Raw genomic sequence first — 26,248 nt, forward strand, 5'->3', positions numbered from 1 at the left:
GTGTGTACGCGCATGTGTGTGTGTGTGTGTGTGTACGTGTGTCTGAAAGACTGAGATAGTGGCATCCTTGAGATCTGGCAGTCAAGGACAAAATCAAAACAAACACGGTAATTGATGTTTCTCTTTCTTTTCTTTTTTTTTCTTGTTGAGACAGGATATAATACGTGACGCTATCCGCGTTGCCAAAACAACGCATCTCGGCAGCGCTACTTAGCGACATCCGACAACAGCTGGATTATCATCTGACACAATGGAGCTTTCCAGAGAAAAAAAAAACCAAACTGACAAACAACCAAGAAAAAAAAGCCTGTATGAAAGCTATGGTTGAATAAGCCTTTTCCACATACGATGAAAATACACAATCAATGGTGTAAAAAATAAAAAACGCATCTTAAAGAAGAACTTAATGATCGTCCTCTTCTTCCTGAAAGAGTTTTTGGATGTATCGGCTAACCAGCCTTGATTTATCGGAAAACGTGGCTCCTGTCTGTCGTCGAGGGAAACATTAGCTAAGTTGACTTCTAGGAAAACGCTACCACATCAGCTGGCGAATCATCCGCTTGCAAAAATCCTTGCTCTCAGAGGAAACATCAGCACGTGGCAGCCTTGCGCTTACAAACGGTCGAACGTGCCGTCCGTTCGACGCGAGGCTCACGCTTAAGCGAGCGCTCCTGTCGCCCGGACAGCGGACCCGACTCCCCTGCGGCCGACGGGTCCCCTCACGCACGGGCTGAGGGCCTCGCGGCTCTTCCCCCGTTTCACGTGGAGAACCAGGACCCGGGCGTCGCTCTTCCGACGCGCTCGCGGCCCCGGGGACGCAGCGGCGGTCGGGCGTGCGCGTGCGCGTGTAGGCGAGAGCCAGAATCCAGGACGGCTCGTGCGGAAAGGCCGCAAATCTTCCACTGTGTGCTTTATGGATATGGTGAGCAATAAGGTGAGCAGACAGTACTTCAGGGGCCAGGGTAGGCTTTACAGTTCTGGGAAAGTGGAGATGAATAGTGAGAGATAGAAGGGGGAGAGATAGAAGACTTATATGTGGCTTTAAAGTCCTCTGTTGTATGTTCAGGGTTGTGCTGGAGGAGATGCCAACAGAAGGAGATAAAGCCCTTAACCTTCAGCCAGCCAGGCTCTGAGGAGCTTGTCTTATACTTGAGGAGTGATGTTATGTGTCTGTGTGTGTGTGTGTGTGTGTGTGTGCGCGTGCCAGTGTGTGTATGAGTGAGTCTGGGTTTGTTTTGTACTACGTGCTTCCATTACTGTTTGAGTGCAGAAACATCCTCAAAAGTGTCGGTTTATGTGTGTTTTTATGTATGAAATAGGTGTGTGTGTGTGTGTGTGTGTGAGAGAGAGAAAGAGAGAGAGAGAGAGGGAGAGAGCACCTTTTTTAGTCTATACATTTGTTTGTAAGTGTGATAAATCTTATTTACGTCATTTTTAAGATACCTCGGATCATGTGGGCGTGTGTGTGCGTGTGTGTGCGTGTGTGTGCACGTAGGTGTGTGTCTGTTTCACTCCATATATGTGAAGCTATATTTGTAAGTATGATATATGTGTTCATCTAATAGTGCATGCTAGTCTGAGTGTCTCAGTGTGTGTGTGTGTGTGTGCGCGTGTGTGTGTATGTGTGTGTGTGTGTGTGTGTGTGTGCAGGGATATATAGGCTACAAGACTGAGTGAGTGTTTATGTGTCTAGGTGCATGAAAGCAAATGTGTGTGTGTGTGTGTGTGTGTCTACGTGCGTATGTGTGTGTGCGTATGTGTGTGTGTGGAGGTTGAGAGCTCCAGGAATGAGGTGCTCCATCAGGCTCTGCGTGCTCCTCTGACAGTCTGCCCACATGGCAGCGAGAGGGCTGACATAGGCAGCTCTCTCCTTAACACAGTCAATATCTCCACAGTTAGCAAAATCCATCGCTACTCTACTCTACTCTACTCTACTCCAGCCCGCACTCTGTTCTCCAACTCCACTTCCCCACTCCAGTGACTTTTACTGCCATCTCTGCTCTCCTCAACCACAGACAGACAGAGAGAGAGAGAGAGAGAGAGAGAGAGAGAGAGAGAGAGAGGGAGAGAGAGAGTGACAATGTCACGATGTAAAGAACAGGGAGGAGCAAACGTAGAACTGCTAGACAGAGACAGAGACAGTGTTTTTTTTTTTCCTTTTTTCCCCCTTAAAACGTGGACGTACGGCGGAAATATAAATTTGCTTCTTCGTACAGCAAAATGAACAGCGTTACTCCGCTGTGACCGGGTTGAACTGACAGAAGTGAAAAAGTTGTGGAAAGGTCTAAGCAACAGGCAGCCACTGGAGTAATCAAACACACACACTCTCTGTCACACACGCACGCACACACACACACACACACACACACACACACACACACACACACACACACACACACACACAGAACAAACAAGAGATGAGTCTTTGTCACTGTGAAGTGTATTGTGAGTAACCATGTTTCCTTTTGAAGCCAATCTTACTTCCAGAGCAGACTTGTTTTAGACTAGCATGTATCAGAGATTAAACAAATCCACCATAAAGCGAGACATCTGCTGAAGCAAGGGGGGGGGGGGGGGGTGCTTGAGTGGTACCTTCTTCCTTGAAAAATGCATTTCAGAACTCAAGAGCAGACAGGAGAATTGAGGGAAATTAAATAAGACGTTACCCTTTCTCCTCTAAAAAAAATCACGCCCAAGAAAAGCTTAATTATCTAAATTGGTGGACTTTAATTATCTATAGTGCCACTGAGTGTGGACCAAAGAGAGGGAGAGAGAGTGTGTTCTTTTTCTGTTAGCTTTCCTGCCAGTGATTTCTGATACCTTTAAAATTACTGTCCCAGTTAACCACAAAAGACATTCATCGTTTCTCTCTCTATATATTTCTCTCTCTCTCTCTGTCTCTCTCTTTCCTTCCTTCTGTAAACTTCTGCTTTCTCTGCTAACCAGAACCATTGTAAGGGTTTTTTTTTTTTTTTTAAGGTCATTCTTTTTTCTTTTTTTTTTTGAGGAAAAAGAATTGAGGAGAAAATGCAGTCCCATAATGGAGTCTATTGAAATCTTAGGCACATTTCCTGTTCAGATATGTAAGAGCCGCCTTAACTGCCGTAATTTTTAAGATGATTGTAGCCTTGTAGAAAAATGCTTTTTAGCTCTCCGGACGTACAAATTTGAGACTGACGTACGGTCTACATTTAACTCATATGCTGTCTTTAATAAAGGAGGAGAACTAATATGCCAGGGCTCTTTTTCTTTTGTTTTCTTCGTAAGGCATGGTTGTATAAAAATTGCCATTTGGCGGAACCCTATTCTAAACAAACAGTAATGCTCAGCTGGATTGAACACACCTTGTCAAAAGGCGGCTGCAGAGAGCCGGTGGCATCGTGCAGCTCATGTAAAAATGTGGATTTGTCACGGTGGGCTCACTCGAGGAGTCAGAGGGGACCTGGCAACCCGAGACGAAAGCCCCTCATCCGAGGAGAATCCGGCGAAAACTATTGTTGATGATGAAGTAGGCCACACAATATCCCTGTCACTCACGCACAGAGCAAGTAGCCCAAAGCTCAGGACATACACACACACACACACACGTGCAAATACGCTCGCACACACACACACGCACAGACACAAATGCCCACCAGAAAAGACAGAGACAGAGAGAGAGACAGAGAGAGAGGCAAAGAGAGAGAGAGAACGAGAGAGAGAGAGAAGAGGGAGGTAAGAGAGATAGACAGGGTATGAGATACAGTATGTCAGCTGTGAAAACCTTGACTCTAAAAAGAAGCCCTCTGATAAGAAAATCTCATTTAGGAGGAAGTATGCATGGGAATAATCTTAAAGCTGCCATCCTAGTCTTCAGCAGGACCGGCCTCACACCTGTCTCTAATATTCCCCTGCTCCTCCAGAAGCCTGTTAATGGAATCAGCTATATAAGATTAGGCACAGAGCCAGAATCACACAGGAGAGAGAAGCTCCATGAGAGAGAGAGATGGGCAACTGATCAGCTCATGCAAACTGCAGATTAACACAAAGTTTGCAAGGCCATAACAACAACAAAAAACAGCAACAACAACAACACCGACAACAACAACAACAATAACAATAATAATATAGTTTTTCAGAGCACATTATGATTGATTGATGCATAAGCTATGGCTGGAATCAGGAATTAGATGTTTGCCTTTTGTACGGGACCACTGAAATATAGTTTCAGGCGTTTTTGTTTGTTTGTTTGTTTTTTTTGTACTTTTTTCTTTGTTATAAATGAAAACAGAAAGTCCTGAAACAGAATTACTTCCCATTTTCTATGCTTTAAGAGACAGTTATGGCTTTTCCTCGCTTTGGATAATTTGTTTAAGTTCTAGGGAAAAGGACATAGCTAGGAGCGATTATGGTTACAGGATGTGTTTTCAAAAAAAAAAAAAAAACGAAAAAAAAAAAAAAAAAAACAGAACACATACAAGAGCAGAAGGGTAAATCTTGTGTGAATCACAGTAGATTAGCCTCTCTGGAAATGGTGATAATATTTTCTCAAAAGACCTGACCTCTAATAAATTATGCTTTGCGTTTAATAAGCCATCTCAGGCGGAATCACAGACTCTTTAACTTCTATCCACTCACCTAATTAATCAACGGCACCACTGCCGTGGCTAGCGCTTGTTTTATTCCGTATTTGTGCCCTGGTAAAAAAAAAAAAAAAAAAAGAAAAAAAAAAAGGCAGTGCTCTAATTAGGAGAGATGATCTATTTTCTGTAATGAGAATTGATGGATTTTCTTCTGCGCCCAAGAGACACTCTTTCTCTTTTCCTCCTCCTCCTCCTCCCTCTCTCTCTCTCTTTCTCGCTCTCTCCTTCTCCAAACCCCATCCCCAGCCCCCCCCCCCCCCTCCCCTCCCGCCCCCCCCACCACCATCATTTGAGTGCAAATCACCCTCTTCTATAAAATGGCAAATGAGTCTACATTTGATTAATGGACTTAATTTCCAGAGGATTTGACTTGGCCACGATAAGCTACTTCACCTCGCGAGCTTTCTGATGATTACATCGAGACTATGTCAGAAAGTCAAACAACGTACAGACGAGTGTCTTCCCTAGCCGACCTCCGACCCCCCCCTCCCCCCCCTCTCCGGGCACACCCCCCCCCCCCCCCCCCCAAAAAACAAAACAGTGTCCACTCATTTCCTCTCCATTCTTGGTTCTTTAACCCATTTTTTGGGGGGAGGACTGTAGCTGTTCCATTAGGGCCAAACTTGCCCTGCTACAGAAATTGCCGTCTCTTGGGGTAATCCAAAGGAATTACTGATATGTCAAACCAAATGACCATGTTCTACTCCTCATCAGTCAGACAATCCATTTTCGCAGCTGTGTCACAAATAAAAACAAACAAAAAAAAACCAGGAAGAACAGCAACAAAAATCTTTCACCTCTACAAAACGAGAGGAAAACAGATCATTCGTATCATGCAACAGGTCCTTTTTTTTTTTAATTATTTTTTTAATTATTTTTTTTATCTCACCATGAGCCCATGAGCCCATGAGCCAAGACAACAGGAAGTGCAGACAGCCCACCTGTAAAAATTTAATCGCTCATAATCCTTCTCGCCCGGTGGGTCGGCTCCTGTAATCTCGGCGAACGCAGATGGCAGCCGGGAAAAAAAAGTGCGGCGTGTCTGACTGCGCAAAAAAAGAAAAAAAAAAAAAGGAAAACCTCCTCTAATGCTGTGTAAACAACGCGGCTCGACTGCGGGTTTAACTCGTATTAATTTAACATGAGGTGCCAGCCTTTGATGATGTAAGACGTATTTAAAAACTAGGGCTTTTCCCATGGGGAATCGTGCCTCACCTCCGGAAGGGTGGCGGGGTGTTGGGGGAGGAGGAGGGGGGGGGGGGTTGGCGCTACATTTGATATTTTTCACTTCCGGCTTTGAGCTCACATCTCTGTCGGTGACATCACAGGGGTATTTCTCTGCCGTCTTTTCCCTTTTCTTCTCTCCTTTGTCAACTTGGAAGAAACAATAGTGCATGGAGACTGATGAAAAACTAATATTTTAATGGCAGTAGATGTATTTGTAATGGGGGGGAGGGGGGGGGGGGGGGGGGGGGGGGAGTGGCGGAGACTTGAAATTATTTTGTGACACTTGGAGGAAAGAAACTCTGTTGAGAGGTTAATGTCGTGACTTTACAGAGGATGGAGAGCTATTTGCCAAACAATGTTTAAAACTCAAACTCTGGACACATAATAAAATCAAACTGGGAGTGACGCTCGGAGAAAATCGGTAAACGCGCTCAGACTCAGACTTAATCACAAATGTTCTTTTTTTTTTTTTTTTTAAATTTCCTTTCCCCGAGAAGATTTTTCTTGGGAACTGAAATGTAGAATTGAGAGAATATTATATAATACTGAGATAATACTGAATGGATGTCCAAAACGTTTTTTTTGGTTAATGTATAAACTGTAAAAAAAATATATATATATTATTTAGATTAAATTTGCTAGCAAACATCAAAGCACCTCCGAAAATCATATCGTTTCTTTCCTATTTCAGTATCCCTAATCTCAACACTATAAATATTAACAGAAAGTAAGCCTACCACATGGGTAAATTTTCCAAAGTACAGAACAGTGGAACCAGTGTGACTGGAAAGGCTCCAAGCACAAAGAAGAAAAATTAGGAATATTTTATCATTTTTCTTTTCTTTTTTTTTTTTTTTTTGTCTTTTACTGGAAACAGGATAAAGACACGGCCTCTTTTGCGTCATGTGAAATCATACTGAAGGTTGACACGACAACGTCATCAAGGGATCACCAGAGAGCACAGAGAATGAGGCCTGGGTGGGCTGTCACTTAGTAAGAACGGTTTTTCTTTCTTTTTTTTCTTTCTTTTAATTTTGACTGTCCATTCAGCAGATGTGACCTTGGTCACATCGACTACATGTCTGAATAAAGAAGTTCATGTCCCTATCAAAACAATAAGGTAAAAAAAAAAACCAACCAACCAACCAACCAACCAAACAAACAAACAAACAAACAAACAAAAAAACCAATCCAGCAACCCTTGTTCTGAGTTTTAAAAAAGTACAGTCTCGAGGACCCTGTCTTTTGAAAAAAAAACTTCACGGCTTAGTCCGGAATCAAATTTTAAAAAGAAAATAAAATCACACAGAGGTAAGAGCGAAAACAAAATGGCAGAAGCAGAAACCCTGAGTTATATTTAGAGGGAAAAGAATAAACAGAAAAAGAGGACCCATATGGTCTCCTAGCGCCTGCCTGTTTCCACTCATTTTCTGTTGTCCATCTGGATTCTTTCTTTCTTTTTTTCTTTCTTTCTTTCTTTCGCATTTGTCTGCGGGGATAAAAGGAGGCTATTAGCACAGCGGCTAACACCTGAGCGTTCCTAAATTTTGCAGTGGGAGTCGTGGAGACGAGGGGAGGGAGCGCAGAGGTCCAAGCCCGCCACGAAAACAGCACGTGGCCGGAAACATATCTTCATTAACAAAGCACCTGTGCTGACCCCTGTCAAACGCAGACGACTTCTCAGCGCTGTCCTGTCCTCTTTCAGAACAAGTCTAAACCGCCTGGGCCAAGCACCCGGGACGTCCTGGGCCTGAGATGGGGGGGGGGGGGGGGGGGGGGGGGGGGGGTTGATTTTTCTCTAAGTGAGCGTTTAAGGGCTCCTTCTTTGATGAGCAGTTAACCCGCTGCGTGGACGTCGAAAGACTTTAATTTGAGGCTTGTAAAACAGTCATTTAGAAGGAGGAAGATAAGGAATGCTGTACAAGGCTGTTTGGTGAAAAACTTACGTAGAAGTGACGGATCAATGGGGCCAAATCGATGAAAGCCGTCCGCGACTCCGTTTCTACGACTAGCCTGAGGCCTTGAACCACCATAATCCATAAAACCAATAATCTGAGAGTCCCTTTCTCAGGGTCACACAGAGACATAACCTTAGCGATACATTAGCAGACAGGAACACATGCAAGTTGGTTAAGCTTTAAATAGTGTGCATGGTTTTTTGTTTTTTGTTTTTTTCTTCCAAAGCTAGTGTCATCATTTATTTTGAACGACCGAAAACTTAAGGCAAGTATGTACAAAAAGATGTCCTCCCCCATCCCCATTTGTGTGTGTGTGTGTGTGTGTGTGTGGCTTTGATATATTTTTATCTGTGGGCTTATTATTTTTTCATTGGCTGGGAGCTTCTGTTTGATCTAGGCAAAGGCTCTCGGAGGAGAACTACGCCTCATCGATTGCAAAGAAGTAATTTTCCATTTGATGTGACCACTCTGGGAGGTGTTGGGGTGGAGGTGGTTGGTGGTTGGTTGGATGGAACAGAACTTTCATTGCCATTCAATGAGCTACTCTGTGCTTGGCAAATTAATTTTAATAGACAAAGAATTTACAGAGCTTCCATTAAATAAAGTCTTTGCATCAATAATAGATCTTCTTCATTCAAAGCCACGAATGGAGATGAACAGGTATCAAAGAATCGTTGGGTTTCGTTATCAAACAAACTATTAACTCGCATCCTTTTAGTCATCTCGGGAAGTAATACTTACTCGTATAAGTGCACTTTGAGCTGTATGAAGGCTTAGATAGTGATTGAGTGATTGGAGTTGGAGATAGAATGAATGATCTTGTGAGGTCTAACACTGGGTAGGAAAAACCAGGGTAGGGTGAGCAGGTGAGTGGGTAGCGGAAAGCTTAAGATGAGGAGACGGTGGGCTTTTATTTGAAGGTAAAGGCACAGGGGAAGATACAGTAAGGAAAAGCTGTGTTTGAAAGACCCTTCAAGCCCGATAGGCAATAACTTCACGAATATCTGTGGTTATTTCCATATTTACCCAAGCAAAGTCAAGTTCACTATCATTTCCTGTTCCTTTGTGGATCTAAGAACATATTTAAGAATAGAGGACTTGTGGTTAAATTCAGAGAGAGAGAAGCATGATGGATAAATAAAAAAAAAAGAAAAGAAAAGAAAAAGGCAGGTTGGCAGGATCTGCAAATATAGGGAAGATAGACCTCCAATAACATTTTTCTTTTTTTTATAGAGAAATATGACAGTGATGCTAGTTTTAGCTGTAGTTATGCAATCTTTTTATTACTACTATTATTCAGCGCAAACACATATTCAACCTTTAGAAACTTCTAGCCAAGGAAACCTGTCGTGTTTTAAGAGGCAGTGTCATTGAACTGTCCATAACTCTTTTCAAAAAACCTCTGGTAAAGGAAAGTTTCTGATGTTCTTTGTGTAAGTGCAATAAATTAAAAACCTCTTTACATCTTATTTATTATCATATTTTTGTTATTGCTTTGTACGTTATTTATGTTATTATCTGTTTGCTTTGGGATCTGTTTGCTTTGATTTTTTTGAAAGCCTCATGCTAATAAAACAATTGAACTTGAAAGAGAGGGGGAGAGAGAGAGAGAGAGAGAGAGAGAGAGAGAGAGAGAAATAGACTTCTTAAAACAAACAAAGAGAATGTAGAAGAATGCTCCTTCAGGAATAGCACAGGCAATATGTTTGGTGTCCCCCGTGGACAGGGAATATAATTATGGAGTTTAGGCAGGCTCTCAATATTATATTACAAATGAAAGGCACAGCTCAGGCAAGGCACACTGCCATAATGCAACGTCAGACTGTATTCTTCCCCCCTCTCTCTTCTTTTGTCATACTTAATCTTGTATAATCCACTTACTGTCATATCTGCAAAACATGACAGGAATTCCTCCTTGCACCCCGTCCCCCCCTCCCAACACGCGCCATCCCCCACCCCCCCTTCCTCACGATGAGTCGGAGCGTGGCAGCCACTCCACAGGCAGTCTCTGGGTCTGCGTCTCATAGCCGCCTTATCTTTATTAGAGAACAATTCAAAAAGCCACCATGCACACACACACACACACACACACACACACAGGCCTTGTCTTTCTCTCCCCCCCCCCCCTCTCTCTCTCTCAGGTGATACAGCTAGGCGACTACAGCTTGATCTACTGGAGCCTTTTCTACATGTGAGAGAGAGAGAGAGAGAGAGAGAGAGAGAAAAAACAACTTTGTGGTGAGTAGCTCAGCCAACTGCTGATCACTTTTCCTTGGAAGCGAGGGATAGATTTGAACAGATTTAAAGGTTGACTGATAAATCTTGGGGTTTATTCATTACTGGGAAGATACTGCAGACGGTTCTAAAGTCCTGCAGTGGCTGGAGAGAAATGTGTTCTTCCTCTTCTTCTTCTTCTTCTCTCTCCGTCTATCTTTCAACCCCTGCCGTTTACATCTCTTTTTCTCCTAACTTCTCTTCTCGTGTTTGTTTTGCTCTCCCTGTCTCCCGTCCTTTGCTGCGCTAAAAGCGAGACCGCTGAAGACGGCGGGCCGAGGGCCGGCGTCATGCGGCGAGGCGTCGGGTTTGGGGGAACCGGTCGATCATCACGCTCGGGCGGCGCGTTATTCCAGAAAGAGCCGGTCGCCGTTCCCAGCTCTGACACCTGCGACGCGCGAGGCTCCACAACGGAGAGGATTTGCGCCTTTGCCCGCGCGCCGCTAACCGTCCACATGGGAACGGCCTGCCGTAATGGGCGGTGAAAAAAAGGCATTCACCGTACACTCGATTGGAAATGAAAAGGGTAATTCCGCAGGCCGACATTCCAATTCCGGCTAATGGCTCTTTTCAATCCCCGCACCGCCTCCCTGCTCCAACCCCCACCCTCACCCCACCGCCACCCCCCCCGCCCAGCAGTGGCGGTTCCATCTAGGAGGTTTGAGATGACTGTTACAGATATTCAATTACGGAACGCTAACTGATACAAACAAATGAATCCGCGGTTAATTCCGCCGACAGTAATATTCCGATTAACACAATAAGGAGGCTAGCGTTTAGTTTTATTAAATAGGAAAAAAAAAAAAAGAAGAAGAAAATTAAGGTCGCCGACTACGGAGTATAGACTGAGCATCAACGAGACATCATTCCAACAGGTTTGGTGGCTAATGTTCCTATCTATTCTAAACAATTACAAAAACACAACACTTCCCCGTTCATGTCCTGAAGGCCTCGCTTCAGCTTATCAAGAACTTCACAATAAGCTAGTGAATTGAATCAGGTATGGACAAGAGCAAGAGGAACTCTAAAAACGTGCAGTGCAGTTAACTTCCAGTGGCGGCGGAGTCACGGAGTCACTGCGGAAGAACAAGAGAATAGGTAACGGCTGTAAAAGAGTGCACATTTTCCTTTCCAATTGTGGTTTAAATGCAGGAGGCTAGAATGTGTTTGAATTAGTAGATGGCTAATGGCTAAATTCATCCGAAATTACCCAAAAATTATGCACTAAGCAGAGAAGTGCAAATACTGAGATGTGAAAATATTCCCTAACTGTGTCCCTAACTTAATGTAACTGTCCAAAAAAAAAAAAAAAAAAGAAAGGTTCAATTTTTATTCAGGGTACGGAGAAGAGAATGATTTCTGAAACCAGAGTATGCTAATCTAATCACAGTTTATGACATGTTTTAGATTAGAAAGAAAGACACAGTTTATAATATTCAGAATTGAAGATTTTGAAGAACTGCAGTGTTTTATTATTTTTTTTAAGGGTGTCATTTTCAACATGGAATTGGAGCGGCTTCAAAAATGTGATATCTCTCAGACATATTTTAAATCACTCTTTCCCAATTTAACATAAAACGACACTCATTCAGTGCATGCAAATGGCACAAACAGACAGCTCTGTTATCAACCATGAAACCTTGCCGACAAGAGAATTCTGAAGCGTTTCCCGAAACGCTGACTGGAACACGGACGATTGACGTAATACCGTGGTCGATCTCCGAAACCGACCGTCAATCCCGGCATCGACAGGTTTGAGCGTTGACTTGACACGCCGTAGCGCTAAGGCTCTGATTGATAACCAATATAAACTTCGACACTCAAAAAACGGGCCGGGGGCAGGGCCTTCTCCAGCAGCAACCTATGGGATAATCCAGGGAATAAAAATTGATTGTTTTACGCCAATCTCACATTTTAATCACCTTCAGTTACAGATTACCTCAACCTAGCACGTAATGACTAGGCATCACGCGTCCCTTAAAGGGCCATTTTCAATGCGTTACAGCTGGGCTCTCCCGCGAGGCCTCGGAGGCGATATCTCACGGCAGACAATGACGCGTCACGGTTTCCAGGCAAAACTATATTTCATTTTCATAAAGCCACAGCCGTCTGCGAAGAGGCGACGTCGTGCTAAGACAGGAGCCTCACGACGTGAAACGCGGCGACGTCGCAGGCGGGATGACTGATAGCGTCGACCGTATGAAGGGAGAGGAGGGGGGCGCTAAACTTAACGGGCAGGGGTGAGGAAGAATTTAGGAGCGGCTGATCTATCTGTTCCTCGTCGTTCTCTGAAAAGCAAGGTGGAGCGGGCTGGACAACCTGGCCGCAAATTTCCTCTGGGACCAATAGTTCTGTTGAAAGGGGATTATAGAGTCAAAAGGCCTGGGTCATCACAAATAGACTTGTTCCAACAGCCATCCATCGCCCTACTCCCGCGTCCCCGACAGCGTTTAATGCACTCGCCACGGGAAAATATTTACTGTGCCCATGCATCTCGAGCCGCGAACCCTGAAGGCCAATTCAATATTGGTTACATTTGAGTCGATATTGATTCTGCATAATCATTAAGGAAAGGTTTCTCTGCCCCCCCCCCCCTTCCCCTCTCTCTTTTTTCATCTACCAAGTAAGGTCACAGCTTTAAATTTTAGCTGCCCGGTGACTTCACGAACCGATGCAGCTCTTAACGTCGCTGTCTCTGTGAAGGACAGAATATTTCAGCGTCTCTTAAAACAGCGCCCGGAGAAAATTGTTCCTAAAAATACAGATGTAGGAGTAGTGAAGAGAAGCTTCAAAATGTGTTTGGATTTTCACATATGATTGATAGTTACCAGTCCAGCGAACAAAACAGCGGGGGAAAAGAAAGAAAGAAAGAAAGAAAGAAAGAAAGAAAGAAAGAAAGAATGATGGAGAGTGAGCTGCATTCCTTTTCTCTGAATGGAGGGGCTGTGTGTCTGGGAACAGGCTCAAAAGAGAGGAGGACAGGAGGGAGCTGAGCTAGCGTTTGAAGGCCTCCGCTGGTGGGCCTGGAGGGGATGGAGAAAGCAGCTGAGTCCAGACCGCTCCCTGAAGGGACAGGGGAACTATCCACTGTCTCAATCACCACACTGGCACCACTGTGGGGCCCAGGTACACTTACACACACACACACACACACACACACACACACACACACAGATACATACATTTCTATACACTTACACACACACACCCTGCTCTCTCTCTCGCTCGCTCCCTCTCTCTCTCTCTCTCTCTCTCTCTCCCTCTCTCCCTCTCTCTCTCCAGACACTATGTGCATAGACACTATGGCCATATATACCATCCCAAATGCTACAAAAGTACATATGGACAACAGACAGAGTGGAAAATCAACACACACACTTCCACCATCAGCACTCCGACAACAGGCACGTGGCTGAACTTCCTGTCTGAGAAGTCTTAATCGAAACACTCCAAAGTCTGAAGTCTGTTCCTTCACTTAACTGTGAAATAATGCCTTTTTATTAACAAAACAACAACAAACTTACAAATAAATACCATTTCATTTCTCCTAGTTAGGCCCATACTGCAGACACTGTCAGAATATAGCTTTTTTTTTTTACGTGCTTTCACCAGGAAGTTAAGCGAAACAGCATCGACAACAGCAGGGCTGACTGTGAAGATTAATACCACTAAAATATGGACAATTTCTTCACATTATAGATTATTTTTGAATTCCCCAAGCCTTACAAAACCCCCCCCCAAAAAACAAGCATTTGTATTTTGTTAAATCACACGAGCAAGTCCCTGATTGCATTAAAAAACCACAAACAAGAGTATGAATTACTCTTCAATTTCACTCCTTAAAAAAAATAAATAAGCATTCCAAAGAGAGGCAAAAGATCAAAACCGTACATTATTAATGAAGCATTCAAACATTAATAATAAAAAAAAAAGAATAAAAATCCCAAAACAAAACAAAGGCTATGTAAAATAGAGGATAAAATGGTTCCATAAAAGGACGGCATTCAAATACATGCGGGAGGGAAAAAAAAAAAAAAATTACACAAGGATAAAATGTTGTCGAGGGACTTGATACAAACGAATTATTACACAGAAGGAGAAAAAAGAAAAAAAAAAAAGGACATTGAGATGCCCAATGAAAAAAAGGATGGGAGAGTCTCCAAAGGGATCTATGGGGAGAAACACACAGGATGCCTTAAGGGTTTAGCCACTTTCAACTGTTGTCAGAGGAAAACAGAGGGGAGTAAACACCCTTTCTAAGCCCACCTTTGGGCTTTCAGCTCCTACTCAAGTCCCCGTAGTGTGGGGATAGGAAAAAGACGGGGGTGTCCAGAGTGGAAAATAGTTGTTTGTTTTGTTTTTTGTTTTATGAGTGTTCCAGAAAGATGGCTTGAGAGGAGAAAGAACACAGAGGGGAAAAAACAACCAGTGTTAAATTAACTCGGAGGGTGTTAAATTGACACTGGGATGGTGTTAAATTAACACTGAGAGTGTAGATAGGAGCCCACTGGAACTCAAATACACACTCACAGTATTAATTCAACATGAGAGAGAGAGAGAGAGACAGAGAGAGAGAGAGAGAGAGAGAGAGAGAGAGAGAGAGAGAGAAGCATTTAAGCTAAAAGAAATGTTCCAAGGATAGCCCATAAACTTGATCTCAAGGACGCCCTGGCAATTGAAAATCCAGGGTCAGGGACTGAAGTCATTTCACTATTTGAATAGTGATGGACCATGACGTCCTTGTGATGGCCAAGAATGTGATTTTACACCGTAATAAAAGCCAAAAAAAAAAAAGCCAAAATACATTCTAAACTTAATAACATACACGCAACATCATTCAACTCTTGGTGTCAATTAATTATAAAAATATGTGTCAAGGTTGTGGTCAGCATTAATACAATTAATGAAGAGAGCACAGCTATAACTGAGAGAAAAAGAGAGAGAGAGAGAGAGAGAGAGAGAGAGAGAGAACGAGAGAGAGAGAGAGAGAGAGAGAGAGAAACAGACAGACAGAGAGACAGAGAGAAAGAGAGAGACGGGGGAAGGAAATTTGGAGTGGGAGGGGGTTGGAAAGAGAATTAGGTGAGCATGTGTGTGTGTGTGTGTGTGTATGTGTGTGTGTGTTGAAACGCATCACACAGCAGAGGATGAAAGCTTTGAAGAGTGTGTGGGCTCGTGAGAAGAAGGACTCTAGAGATGTTAAGGTCAGGGAGAGATGAACATCATCACACTAGAGTTTAGATTTAATGAGGGAGATCAACCAGAGGCTGAGCCCGGACTCGGGTAGAGACAAAGCGAACGCGTTCGGTCGGCCGACGCTACATACCAAACTGGAAGCACGCTCTCTCTCTCTCTCTCTCTCTCTCTCTCTCTCTTTCTTTTTAGCCACCATTGCCTTCCACACTTCAGAGAGACAAGGCTCTAGAGATGAGGCATAACGCTATAATTATGAGAAGAATAGTCCTGCTCAGCGTCACGGCATAGTTTCACATCCACTGAAGCAAGTGAACGAGGGAAGGAAAAGCTGTCCACATATTACTGTTTTACAGAGAGAGAGAGACAGAGAGAGAGAGAGAGAGAGAGAGAGAGAGAGAGAGAGAGAGAGAGAGAGAGAAAGAGGGAGGGAGAGAAGAGAAAAGCAACCCCAACCTGAAATGCAATCTCTGCTAATTAAGGTCATGCAGCCCACTCCATAAATATTTCCCTGCACTGCAACCAAGGTCTCTGATTCTACTGAGACCCTATTCTCTCCCTCTGTCTCTCTCTCTCTTTCTCTGTCTCTGTCTCTGTCTCTCTCTCTCTCTCTCTCTCTCTCTCTCCTCCCTCCCTCAGGGTCTGCTAAAGAATCTCTTTGGTAATTAGCAGCTTCTTCACCTCCGTCAGGATGTGATAATGAGCGTGATGTGATTTAGAGATGCTGGGCAGAGCCCGGGCATTGGCGAGGCCTTCAGACAGATTGCCACTCCTTGGCCAAAAAAGAAAAAAAAAAAAAAAGAGACGACGCCCCTCGGGGACAAATAAGATATCAAAACAAGTAATCAGGCCAAGGATTAGGCCCAGCCAATCTCTGATAGTATTAATCGTAATGAACTTGCGTCTTTCATAGGTCATTGACTGAGGGGTGTGTTTGGTGTGTGTGTGTGTGTGTGTGTAGGGCTGCAACAATAACCGCATCACCACCATACCGCGGTATTAGAAGGTGTACCGCGGTGGTGAGCCCGTCACCGCCATTACCGCCATAACAGCTCCCCCCCCCCACCCCCCCCCTTATCTGAAAGTGCTGCCGTCCTCATGTAGCTTTTGGCTTGGTTTGTGGGCTTGTCTACACGTATCCGGATATTTTCGAAAACTCACTTTTTTCTGTCAGTTTTGAAAAGGATCACGTCCACAGTATACATATTTTTTTTTTTTTTTTAAATCTCTCCACACGAGAACGAGGAAACGGTTCTAAAACGCCCACTCACTCAGACCTCTGCACTGAGCATACACACAGATGGGCTTTGATACGCATACCATTTAGCAAAGTGCATCACGTCATTGTAACCTTCCGGTCGACTGACCAATCAAATCAATCGGGAGGACCGACACCGAGGAGAAGCGGTTTGCGAGTCTGGTGTTGAAAACTAGTGAGCAATCGCATCTGTCAACAAATAATGTTATGGAGGAAAGCATTCAGTGTATGATAACCCCCGTCTATACCCATGTTTATTAATTACATGTAAATATGGCATTCAAATAAATATGAATATTACATGTAGCACGTAATTATAAGTGGCCGTGTCGCTAGTGATTGCAACGAATCCTCATGACTGTGCGTCACGGCAACATTACCAGATGAGACAGACATGCCTTGCAGAAATAGTCTTTTTAATTATTTTTATTTTTAACTCCTTTCAGCTCAACAATTTCAACACATTAGGCTTCCACACAGCGAAACACCTCGTGAATTTCGCCCTACCGCTTTTGGCTCTGAGAGTGTGGTCGCAACAATAGCAAGCAAGTCACCTAGCGCAAAAGTTGCTTAAATGAAGGTCTATAGTGGTCTGTTAGCCCCAACCAGAGCCACTGAGAAAGTTTTTTTTCTACCGCTCTGGCTCCGTCTAAGCTCATGTAACATGTAAACAACAACCCGTTGATGTAGATACAAATGGCTGCCCATACATCTTTTAATCATATACATGTTTTCATGCTACATGCAGCCTTTAGCCTCCGCCATCTTGGTCAGACTTTTTTTGTTACTTCCGTCTCTTTAGAGAATTTCACGTACCAAACACATCACACAATGAACTGATGGGTTCTCGTGTGGTTTTTATTGGCATAAAGTTGGGGATTCGCCCATCTCAATTTCACCTGTTTCACCAGATTCGCTCTGATTTCACCGAATCAGAGCAAATTTTGCACCTGTACAACTTGAATGAGAGTGAAGCAGAATTCGCTGCAGTGGAACATGGGGTAAGTAAAGTCAAATGAAAGAGTAATTAAACACAGGGGGGTTTGGTTGCAGTATTACCACAAACCACAAAAGTGCCATTCTTCGAATACCACGGTAAGGAAATTTCAATACCGCAACAGCCCTATGCGCATGTGCGTGTGCGTGCCTCTGTGTGTGTGTGTGTGTGTGTGTGTGTGTTGGGGAAGAGGTGAGAAGGAGTCCCATTGAGAATGTATAATCAAAAACTGGCACCTGAGTGTTGTCCAGTCAAAATCCATTCTACTATCCTAAACATCTCCGACAATGTCCCATTAAAACATAAAGAATAGTAGAACTAAACAAACACTTAAACATATGTTCATCAATGCAACTCTCTCTCTCTCTCTCTTTCTCTCTCACACACACACACACACACACACACACACCTGAGAGACTGCAGAGGTACAGGTTCATGTACAATGTCTACATTTGACACATACATTCACATTTATGCCTTGCTTTGTCTGCCAAATGATTTTCCCAAATTACTTTCAATTAAAAGAACAAGGACATGCGACTGGGGCTATTAATCTAAGAGGCAGGCGTAACTCAGTTAAGAACCACTGTGATTAGAACAGAAACAGAGTGAAGCCACTGACCCAAACTGTCACTGGCTCTGTGTGTGTGTGTGTGTGTGTGTGCGCGCACGTGGCTAATTTCAGCCCAAAATGCCTTGGCTTCTTCTTCCGCGCAACCCTTCTCGCGATTCAAAACATTTTTTTTTTTTTTTTTGGGACAGGAAACTAACGGTCAGGCTTATTTAACGTAGGTCCAGAACACAAAGACACGGACATAGAGTCAGGAGGCCTTGAAGAAAAGACTGAAACTCAAAAGTCAGAGAGAAAAGTCATTAAGGAGACGGCCACATCCAACATACCGTTCTTTCAAAGCAGCAAGTGAAAGAGATGTAAGGTGGACAAAATGTTCTTGTTTTCGTAGCCCGTCGTTTCAAAAATGAGATGAAACGAAATGAGATTCGCCCACCCACAAAACAAAAACTGCGCCAAAAAAAAAAAAAAAAAAAGGAAAGAAAGGAAGACAAAAAAACCAAACAAACAAACAAAAAAAAAAACAGAGAAGAATTAATCAATGACCCCATATAGAGAAAACAGCACAACAGATATTTGCATATTTTGCATTCATTTCAAATGGATATTGTTCGTCTGTTGCTGTAATCAATGTTGGATTGTGTCAATATGGAGGGTCTCCAGAGAAGGAACGTCCAAATCAGACAGCTTTTATACTGATTAATTTCTCTCTTTCTCTTTGATGCGGCGGCTTGCGGTGGATGAGACTAATGTTATTGATTGCATTAAACTGCAAGAAAGTGAAACAGCCCATCTGATTTTTAGAGCCATTTGAGTCCTTAAACGGGAAAAGAAAGAAAAAAAGAAAGAAAGAAAGAAAGAAAGAAAGAAAGACAGAAAGAAAAACGGTACAGACAGATACAGACATTGCGTCAGTGTGCTGCCTCTAACGTGACCTCTGCCTCATTCAACTCTTTGACTTCTGTAAAGAACGTAGAGTCCCATCGATCCCTTCTCCAATCAAACACCCAGACTACAGAGAGAATTCCACTTTTAGTTTTACCCTCTATCTGAGATCATTTCAGCAAGGCCGATGTTTTATTTGATGAAGGCTGAGAGGAGACACTCTCTTAGGTAGTCTTTTACTTTCACGCTCGTGTGTGTGCGTGTATGTGTGTGTGTGTGTGTGTGTGTGTGTGCGTGTGTGGGTGATTCGATTTTTTTTTTCCACCGTTCCTTTGTAAGGGAGATTTAAAAACGCTATGCCGAGTCAGGGAATACAGAGTTTCTCAGAACGCAGCTCTGCCGTCAGGCTATAGGTATCTGATGTAGAGAATCTGTAGGCTTAAGGCTGTCATCCATCCTCCACTGTTTAAGCAGTTTATCATCCTTTTCCGTACCACTCTGATAACGTGACCAGGCAGGAGCGCGGAGGTCACGGTATGAGTGACGGTAAAAAAAAAAAAAAGAGAGAGAAAGAAAAAGAAAAACAGAAGCCTTTCCCTTTACGGCGCCTGCTGTGATCCAAACCCACGTTATCCCAAATACAAATTTGTCATTACCGGGAAGGGCCAAGCTGCATCATATTTTGCCATTAAATTGCCTCGCTCTGCGGATGACTTCCTGGTTGCCTGCTCTCCTATTGACTGATAGCACCGTATGGTGCCCCAGATAAGGGCACCTGTACGCCCAAATGAAAAACAGAGGGGCGGGGGGTTATGTGTGTGTGTGTGTGTGTGTGTGTGTGTGTGTGTGTGTATGTGTCTGTGTGCGTGTGTCTGACTCACCTCGACCAGCTTGTTGGCGTGCTCGCGGAAAACCTGGGCGTACTCTTTCACTTCTTTCTCGTTCCCGCTCTTGGCCGCCTCGATAAGCACCAGCAGGGGAACGTTGGTCTCCAGGAAGGAGTCGGAGATGTGGTCCATCACGGCCTTCCTCAGCTGAAAGAGGAGGAAGAGAAAAAAAAAAAAGAGGGGGGGTGGTTAGGTGGTGAGGCAGACAGACGACACTGGATCAGCTCAGGTTCCATAAAAAGACGGCCCGATGAACTGTCTTCTCCCATAAGGTTTTTACAAGGGCCCGCTGAGAGCCTAATAGATTTGTTTATAGGGGTATTTTTCGGCGAAACTGCCGGGAGGAAAAAAAAAAGTCGAGGCCCGCGAAAGGAGACACGTTGGAGACTCACAAATTCTCGGCGGTATGCGTGCAGTTACGACGTTAAGCTATGTTAGTTCCAGTGACACCTGAACAAATGGCTAAACAAAAGAGCAAGAAAGCACTAGCCTCTTTTAGGGCAAACTGACATGACATGAATATGCAAACACTTATGTCTCTATTGTATTTGTAATTACAATTTATAATTAGACTTGTAATTATAATTCAACTAATCACACTTGTAACTATAATTGAACTAATAGTCAAACAGTTGAACTAATGTAATGATAATTGCATGTATATATATATATATATATATATATATATATTTTTTTTTTTTTTTTTTTGCGCTCATGGCATATGTAATTATACATAACTACATTAATGACAAACGTCATCAGTTGATTCCGGTATTAGAACTGTCACCGGGTGATTAGACAGTGGACTGAGTATCCAAGTGTAAGGGGGCGATTGTTTCGTTCCACGGTCATCACTGTTCGTAAAAAAAAACGTAAAGAAAATGTTATTCCGGAAAGTTCCTCTGGGGCACGAGAGGACGTGCGTGGGGCAAAACGTTCCTGATTGACAGGGGTAAACCGTGGAAGACAGCTAATAATTATCAGTCAGTCAAGCGCACGCATACCTCAACCAATTAAAAAAAAAAAAAAAAAGAAAGAAAGAAAGAATGAAAGAAAGAAAGAAGAGGCGGTCAGAGAAACGGAGGCCAGTGGCGGAAAGACAGTAATGATGAATTATGGTTAGCGAGGGGCTCTTAATCCATCAAGGGCTCCGAGCAGGGAAAACTTGGCCGGGAATTCTCGCGGACACGAGCTGCCTCTGTAAGTACGGAAAGAAGGGGAGGCCTATTCTCAGCACGCCGAGGGGCACGGAGCGGTGTTTTAAAGGTGCGCTAAAGGCTAAGAGAGGAAGATTAGAATGTCAGCATTTCAATCAATGCGCAAAGTCCAATCAAGCTTCCGGGGTTACCTGAGCATGAAATTCTGAAAACACAGTGTACTCCGGCAGGTAATGAGCCGTCTCCACCCCCCCCCCCCCCCCCCACCCCCCACCGTGCCGATAATTTAATTGAAATGTTTTAATGAAGCCTGGCACTATCTTTTATAACTTTCCATAAAGCGTGAACGGTTTCCGGCACTTTCCATACCATTAGGGCGCTACCTTTTTGGAGGGAAAGACGTGTAGTCTTCAAATTGCGCGTAAAATGATTCATATACTGTTAAATCTTTCATGAGTGTTCTTTTATTATTATTTTAATTTTGGTATATGTTGATGACAAAATGCAGTTAAAGAAAGTTCTTGGAACCTGGTACATATATATATATATATATATATATATATATAGATAGATATATATAGATATAGATATAGATATATAGATATATATAGATATATAGATATATAGATATATGAGCAAAGTCCATATCCTTCTCACCTACTTATCTCACCCCCCCCCCCCCCCAATCATCCCTACATATTAATCAGTCATCCCAGGTAAAACTATATGTATATATATATTTTTTTCTTCTGTGAGAACATTCTAGCAATTATACTTATCAGGCAACATTCCTGAGTTTTCGTTTCGTTTTCGATTGAACAGGCTGAATCTGGGTGTCTTTAAATAAAACGAAAAGAGAATCGCAAATTCTGATCTCCTTTTTCTGCTTCCCCTCTCCTATTGATGAGCAGATCAATGTCTGGTGAATTATCACCTAGTCAGACCCTCATGAATTTGTCTTTTTCCTTTTTTTTTTTTTTTTTACAATGCAAAGCTATCCTTCGTTTTCACGGAGCATGCTCAGAGCGCGCCGAGCGCTCGCTGGATGTTAATCAACTTTTCTTTTTTTTTTTTTTTCTTTTCTTCCTTTCTGAAGCAGTTTTTGAAGAATCTTGAAGGCAGATCTAGTTATAAGAAATCTTGAAAGTTGTATTATCCTCATCTCTAATAACTTATTTTTATTGGAGGGAATTGAAGCTATAGTCATGTAATCTCACTTTTAAATTGGAAAAAAAGCTTGACGAATGGAGAGTTCCTCTGACTCCACACTGACTACAAAAACAGCTAGCTGAAAATTGGAAATTCTGACGAGAAAATGAGTACTCGACTTGAAATGACTTCAAGAGACTTAAAAAAGTTAGATACTTCTTGAATGATCTGTTCACTCACTTCCCTCTCTCTCTCTCTCTCTCTCTTTTTCTCTCACCCTCTCTGTCTCTCAGTCACTCTCTCTCTTTCTATTTCCTTTCATCCAGACAGTGAGAAAACATGAGTAAACCCCAGCAGTGAAGACTTAATCATGTCACATTTAGGATGAAGGCAAAACATATCATTAAAAGTAAGCGCACCTAATAAATCTTGAAAGATGAATACATTTCTAGCGTCTGAAAAAAAAAGCAAAAACAAAACTAAACAAAACAAAGCAAACAAACAAAAAAAAACAAGGCTTTTGATCTTTAAAGAGATTAACAAATTCTTTTTTTTTTTTTATAAATTGTGAAACTGTATTAAGATACAGGATTAGACACCTGTTTCAACATGAAAACAGATGTTGGGAAAACTCATTCAAATCTCTCCAGAGAGAGAGAGAGAGAGAGAGCTTGGTTTTAATGGACAAGTGAGGCATTAAACTGATCAGCATTTAAAGGAACAATTTCCAGTGTAATACGATTCAATCACACTTAGGTCCTGTGCTCTCTTCCAAATGTTTTTCTAGACGCTTCCAAAAGTTCAGAGAAGGGAAGCAAACAAGCAATAATATAAAATAGCAGAAAGAAAAAAACAAAAAACAAAACAACAACAACAAAAAAAAACCCAAAAGACAAAGCAAGAAGTCCTTCCTCGGCTTCTGTTTCTCCCCTAAATGTTTCATTTATGATTCAGCACAGATAGTGTTGGAGACTCGGGTCAAATGCACAAAATTTCTTATTAAAACGTCAAAAGCAATCATAGGATAAAATGTCTAGTGCACAGAGACGGAAAACAGCCGGCGTAAATCAAAATTAAGCAACGGCGGTTTAGACGTGATATTAGGGATGGCACACAGAGGACGAAAGAAAGGGATGGGGGGGGGGGCAAAAAGAGGGAAAAAAAGAAGACCAGAGCAGAAGATGAGACTTTGGGCAGAAGCTCTTGATCTTCCTGTCATGTGCGTAAATGACTATTAAAGTCCAAAAAAAAAAAAAAAGATCTTGTTCCTGTTCCCGGCCTGTTTGAAAGGGAGGTGTGTGTTATGACGGGGGAGGGAGTTGCGGGGGGAGGTTGGGCAAGTTCTACTCTGGTACTGGAGTCTGGAGGACTGTGATCCTGGGCTTACACTGAACACACACACACACACACACACACACACAGTTTAAGTTTATGCCAGTTTCACCTCAAGGTGTAATAAAAAGTGATGGGACTGCTGTGTACAGCTGAAATGACTGGTAAAAAAAACAAAAAATCGATAAAATCTCTCTTCAGGGTATTTTAAACACTAAACTAGTTAGCATTTAACAACACTGCTTGGGACAGGCGTTATAGGTTTAGGTGAGACACGCTAGACAGACAGAGAACAGACAGACAATATGACAAACACGTGACAGTATCCCACACTGAACTGGCATATATGTAATCTGAAGATTTAGGGGTGTACACTCAATAAAGATGAGGCTTTTTAAAAGAAAAAAACTCCCTGCAGACTTTTCAGAAGGGGACGATCGGGTCTAAAGGCTGATTTATACTTCTGCGTGGGCCCAACCCGGAGCCTGCGCCGTAGCCCACGCGAGCGGCCTACGCTGTCGCGAGCATTTATACTTGTGCGTTGGTGTGTCTGCGTCGCTCTGTGATGAAACCTTCGAAACGCTAGTTTGCGGTGGGATTCCTACGCCACTGTGTCGATCTCCTCGTGCGTTACAAACGATGGAGTGACGTTAAATAAAAAGTCGGAATTCAGTCCTTGCCCAGCAGCATCTGTAAAACAAGTTTTGCGTTCAGAAGAAGGGGTTTCTAAACTTTGGGGGGACAAACAAACGGAGCTCTCAGAATAACGAGCGCTCAGTTCGCCATTTTTTCCCCCGAGAAAATTTTCAATCGCGACTGAAACTGAGCGGATCACGTTGGCGTTGGAGCTGACAAATGTTGAACAACAGTTACTTTTACTGCAATACAGAAAAGAGAGAAGACATCGGAGGAGATGGTGTGTATGAGCATTGAACCGATTGAGCAGAAGTAGGGTGATGCTACCAAGCATACCAATCACAGTTGTTGTGGTCTGCTTAGACGTGCGTCGCAGCTATGCGTAGTTACATTTCTCGGGAGGTGCGCGTCAGGCTACGGCGTAGGCTACAGCGTAGGGTACGCGGCTACATTCCACACAGAGGTATAACTTGGGCTTTAGTGTGGAGATCTACGGATGGGCAAATGGGCAGATGCTGGGGTTATAGGGGGGACAGCCATGGTCGTAGGGTGTACACCGATAAATAAAAGGGATGGGTGTCGTTTGGAGGTAGCGGGGGTGAATGTGTGTGTGTGTGTGTGTGTGTGTGTGTGCGTGCATGTGCATGAGTGTGTACGTGTGTGGGTGGGAGGTGGTGGTGGTTATCGGAATAAGCCATTATCACGCTGGTCGGTCTCTCTCTCTCTCTCTCTCCGTCCACGGGAGTGAACGGCAGGAAGGGGCCAACCAGGGACGCAGAGCAGAGCAAACACAGAGCTAACAGCCAAAAAAAAAAAAAAAAAACGCCTCTGTCTGCATTAATGACCTGCTGTCTCACACCACTGTCACACACTGCAATGCAGAGCCATTATGAGTGAGGAGCGTGCGCATGTGTGTGTGTGTGTGTGTGTGTGTGTGTGTGTGTGTGAGAGAGAGAGAGAGAGAGAGAGAGAGAGGGGAGCTGAGAGGCTGTTTTCTGATTGCCTTTGAACCGTGACAAACTGACTCAAATTAGGACAGGAGGTCATAGTGGCGTGTTTTTTTTTTTTTTTCCCCTGTCCTCAATAGCTCATTTTCCATATCTACATAACCTTTAAACTATTCCAACATGTTGTATAACAATGTTTACTGAAAAGACACTTTACAGCAATAGCTTGGTGACAAAACCAAATGGTTTCAAATCTAAGGCTCAGATTTCCTTATGTTTATGCCAGATTCACTTTACTTTTTTTTTTTTTTTTTTCTTTTAATACATACAAAGTGAACAAAAAAAACCAAAAACAACAACAAATATTGAAACGGATTTCAGATGATGCCTAAAGGCTTTGTTGATGTTAAACTGGTAAACTGGTGTTTGGATAGTGATTTTTTGTGTGATTAAATTGAATTAATATTCAGTTATGGGGTAGAGCGTGGGGGGCGGGAACGGCAAAAGGAGAGAAGAGCCCAAAAAAAAAAAAAAAAAAAGGATTTAGCTGTCATTCAAACAAATGATTTACATATTTAATGTGACTGACTAAACCTCAGCACCGTTATTAGACGTGTAATTGCTTAGACAATTTAACAACACGCAAGAGAGGCAGGTGAAAATTTCTCACGTATTACATAAGGACTGTAATTATTGCGGCGAGAAGGAGCTCTCGCCGTAATTAAAGGACATGAGACAAAGTTGAGAGGATGTTTCAGCTTTTTTTTTTTTTTCTTCTTCTTTTTTTTTTGATGGAAATGCCAACAGCAAAACGAATTTTGTGGGAACCCTCGAAATGTACAGTGCTGTGACATAAAAGAGGCAACGGCTCCTTCACGAGCTCGTTACAGTAAAAGAAGAACAACCAAAGTAAAGAAATGTATATATATATATATATTTTTTTTAAAGAGCCATTCAAAACCATTCATACCACATACTTATTCACTTATACATCTTCTGTATTCATATGGATATCGCTTTAGTTGAGGTAGTTCCACTCATGACAAGAAGGAAAAGAAGAAAAGAAAAAAGAAAAGAAAAGAAAAGTCCCTTTAGTTAAGCATGTGCGTGCGTGAGTGTTTGTAGCGGGGGGGGGGGGGTACTGCTGGATTAGCT

General features: G+C 42.9%; 1 protein-coding gene across 4 annotated transcripts in view; it reads right to left on the reverse strand.

The window, feature by feature from the left end:
• ctnna2 (catenin (cadherin-associated protein), alpha 2) overlaps positions 1–26,248 on the reverse strand; it is a 329,416-nt gene that overhangs the window by 41,841 nt on the left and 261,327 nt on the right. For all 4 annotated transcript variants that reach the window (XM_030787923.1, XM_030787922.1, XM_030787925.1 and 1 more), the window contains one exon: positions 19,867–20,019. In XM_030787923.1, the coding sequence (XP_030643783.1) occupies positions 19,867–20,019 (153 nt within the window). The remainder of the gene's footprint in view (positions 1–19,866; positions 20,020–26,248) is intronic.

The sequence above is a fragment of the Chanos chanos genome, chromosome 11, assembly GCF_902362185.1.
Source record: "Chanos chanos chromosome 11, fChaCha1.1, whole genome shotgun sequence".
Lineage (NCBI taxonomy): Eukaryota > Metazoa > Chordata > Actinopteri > Gonorynchiformes > Chanidae > Chanos > Chanos chanos.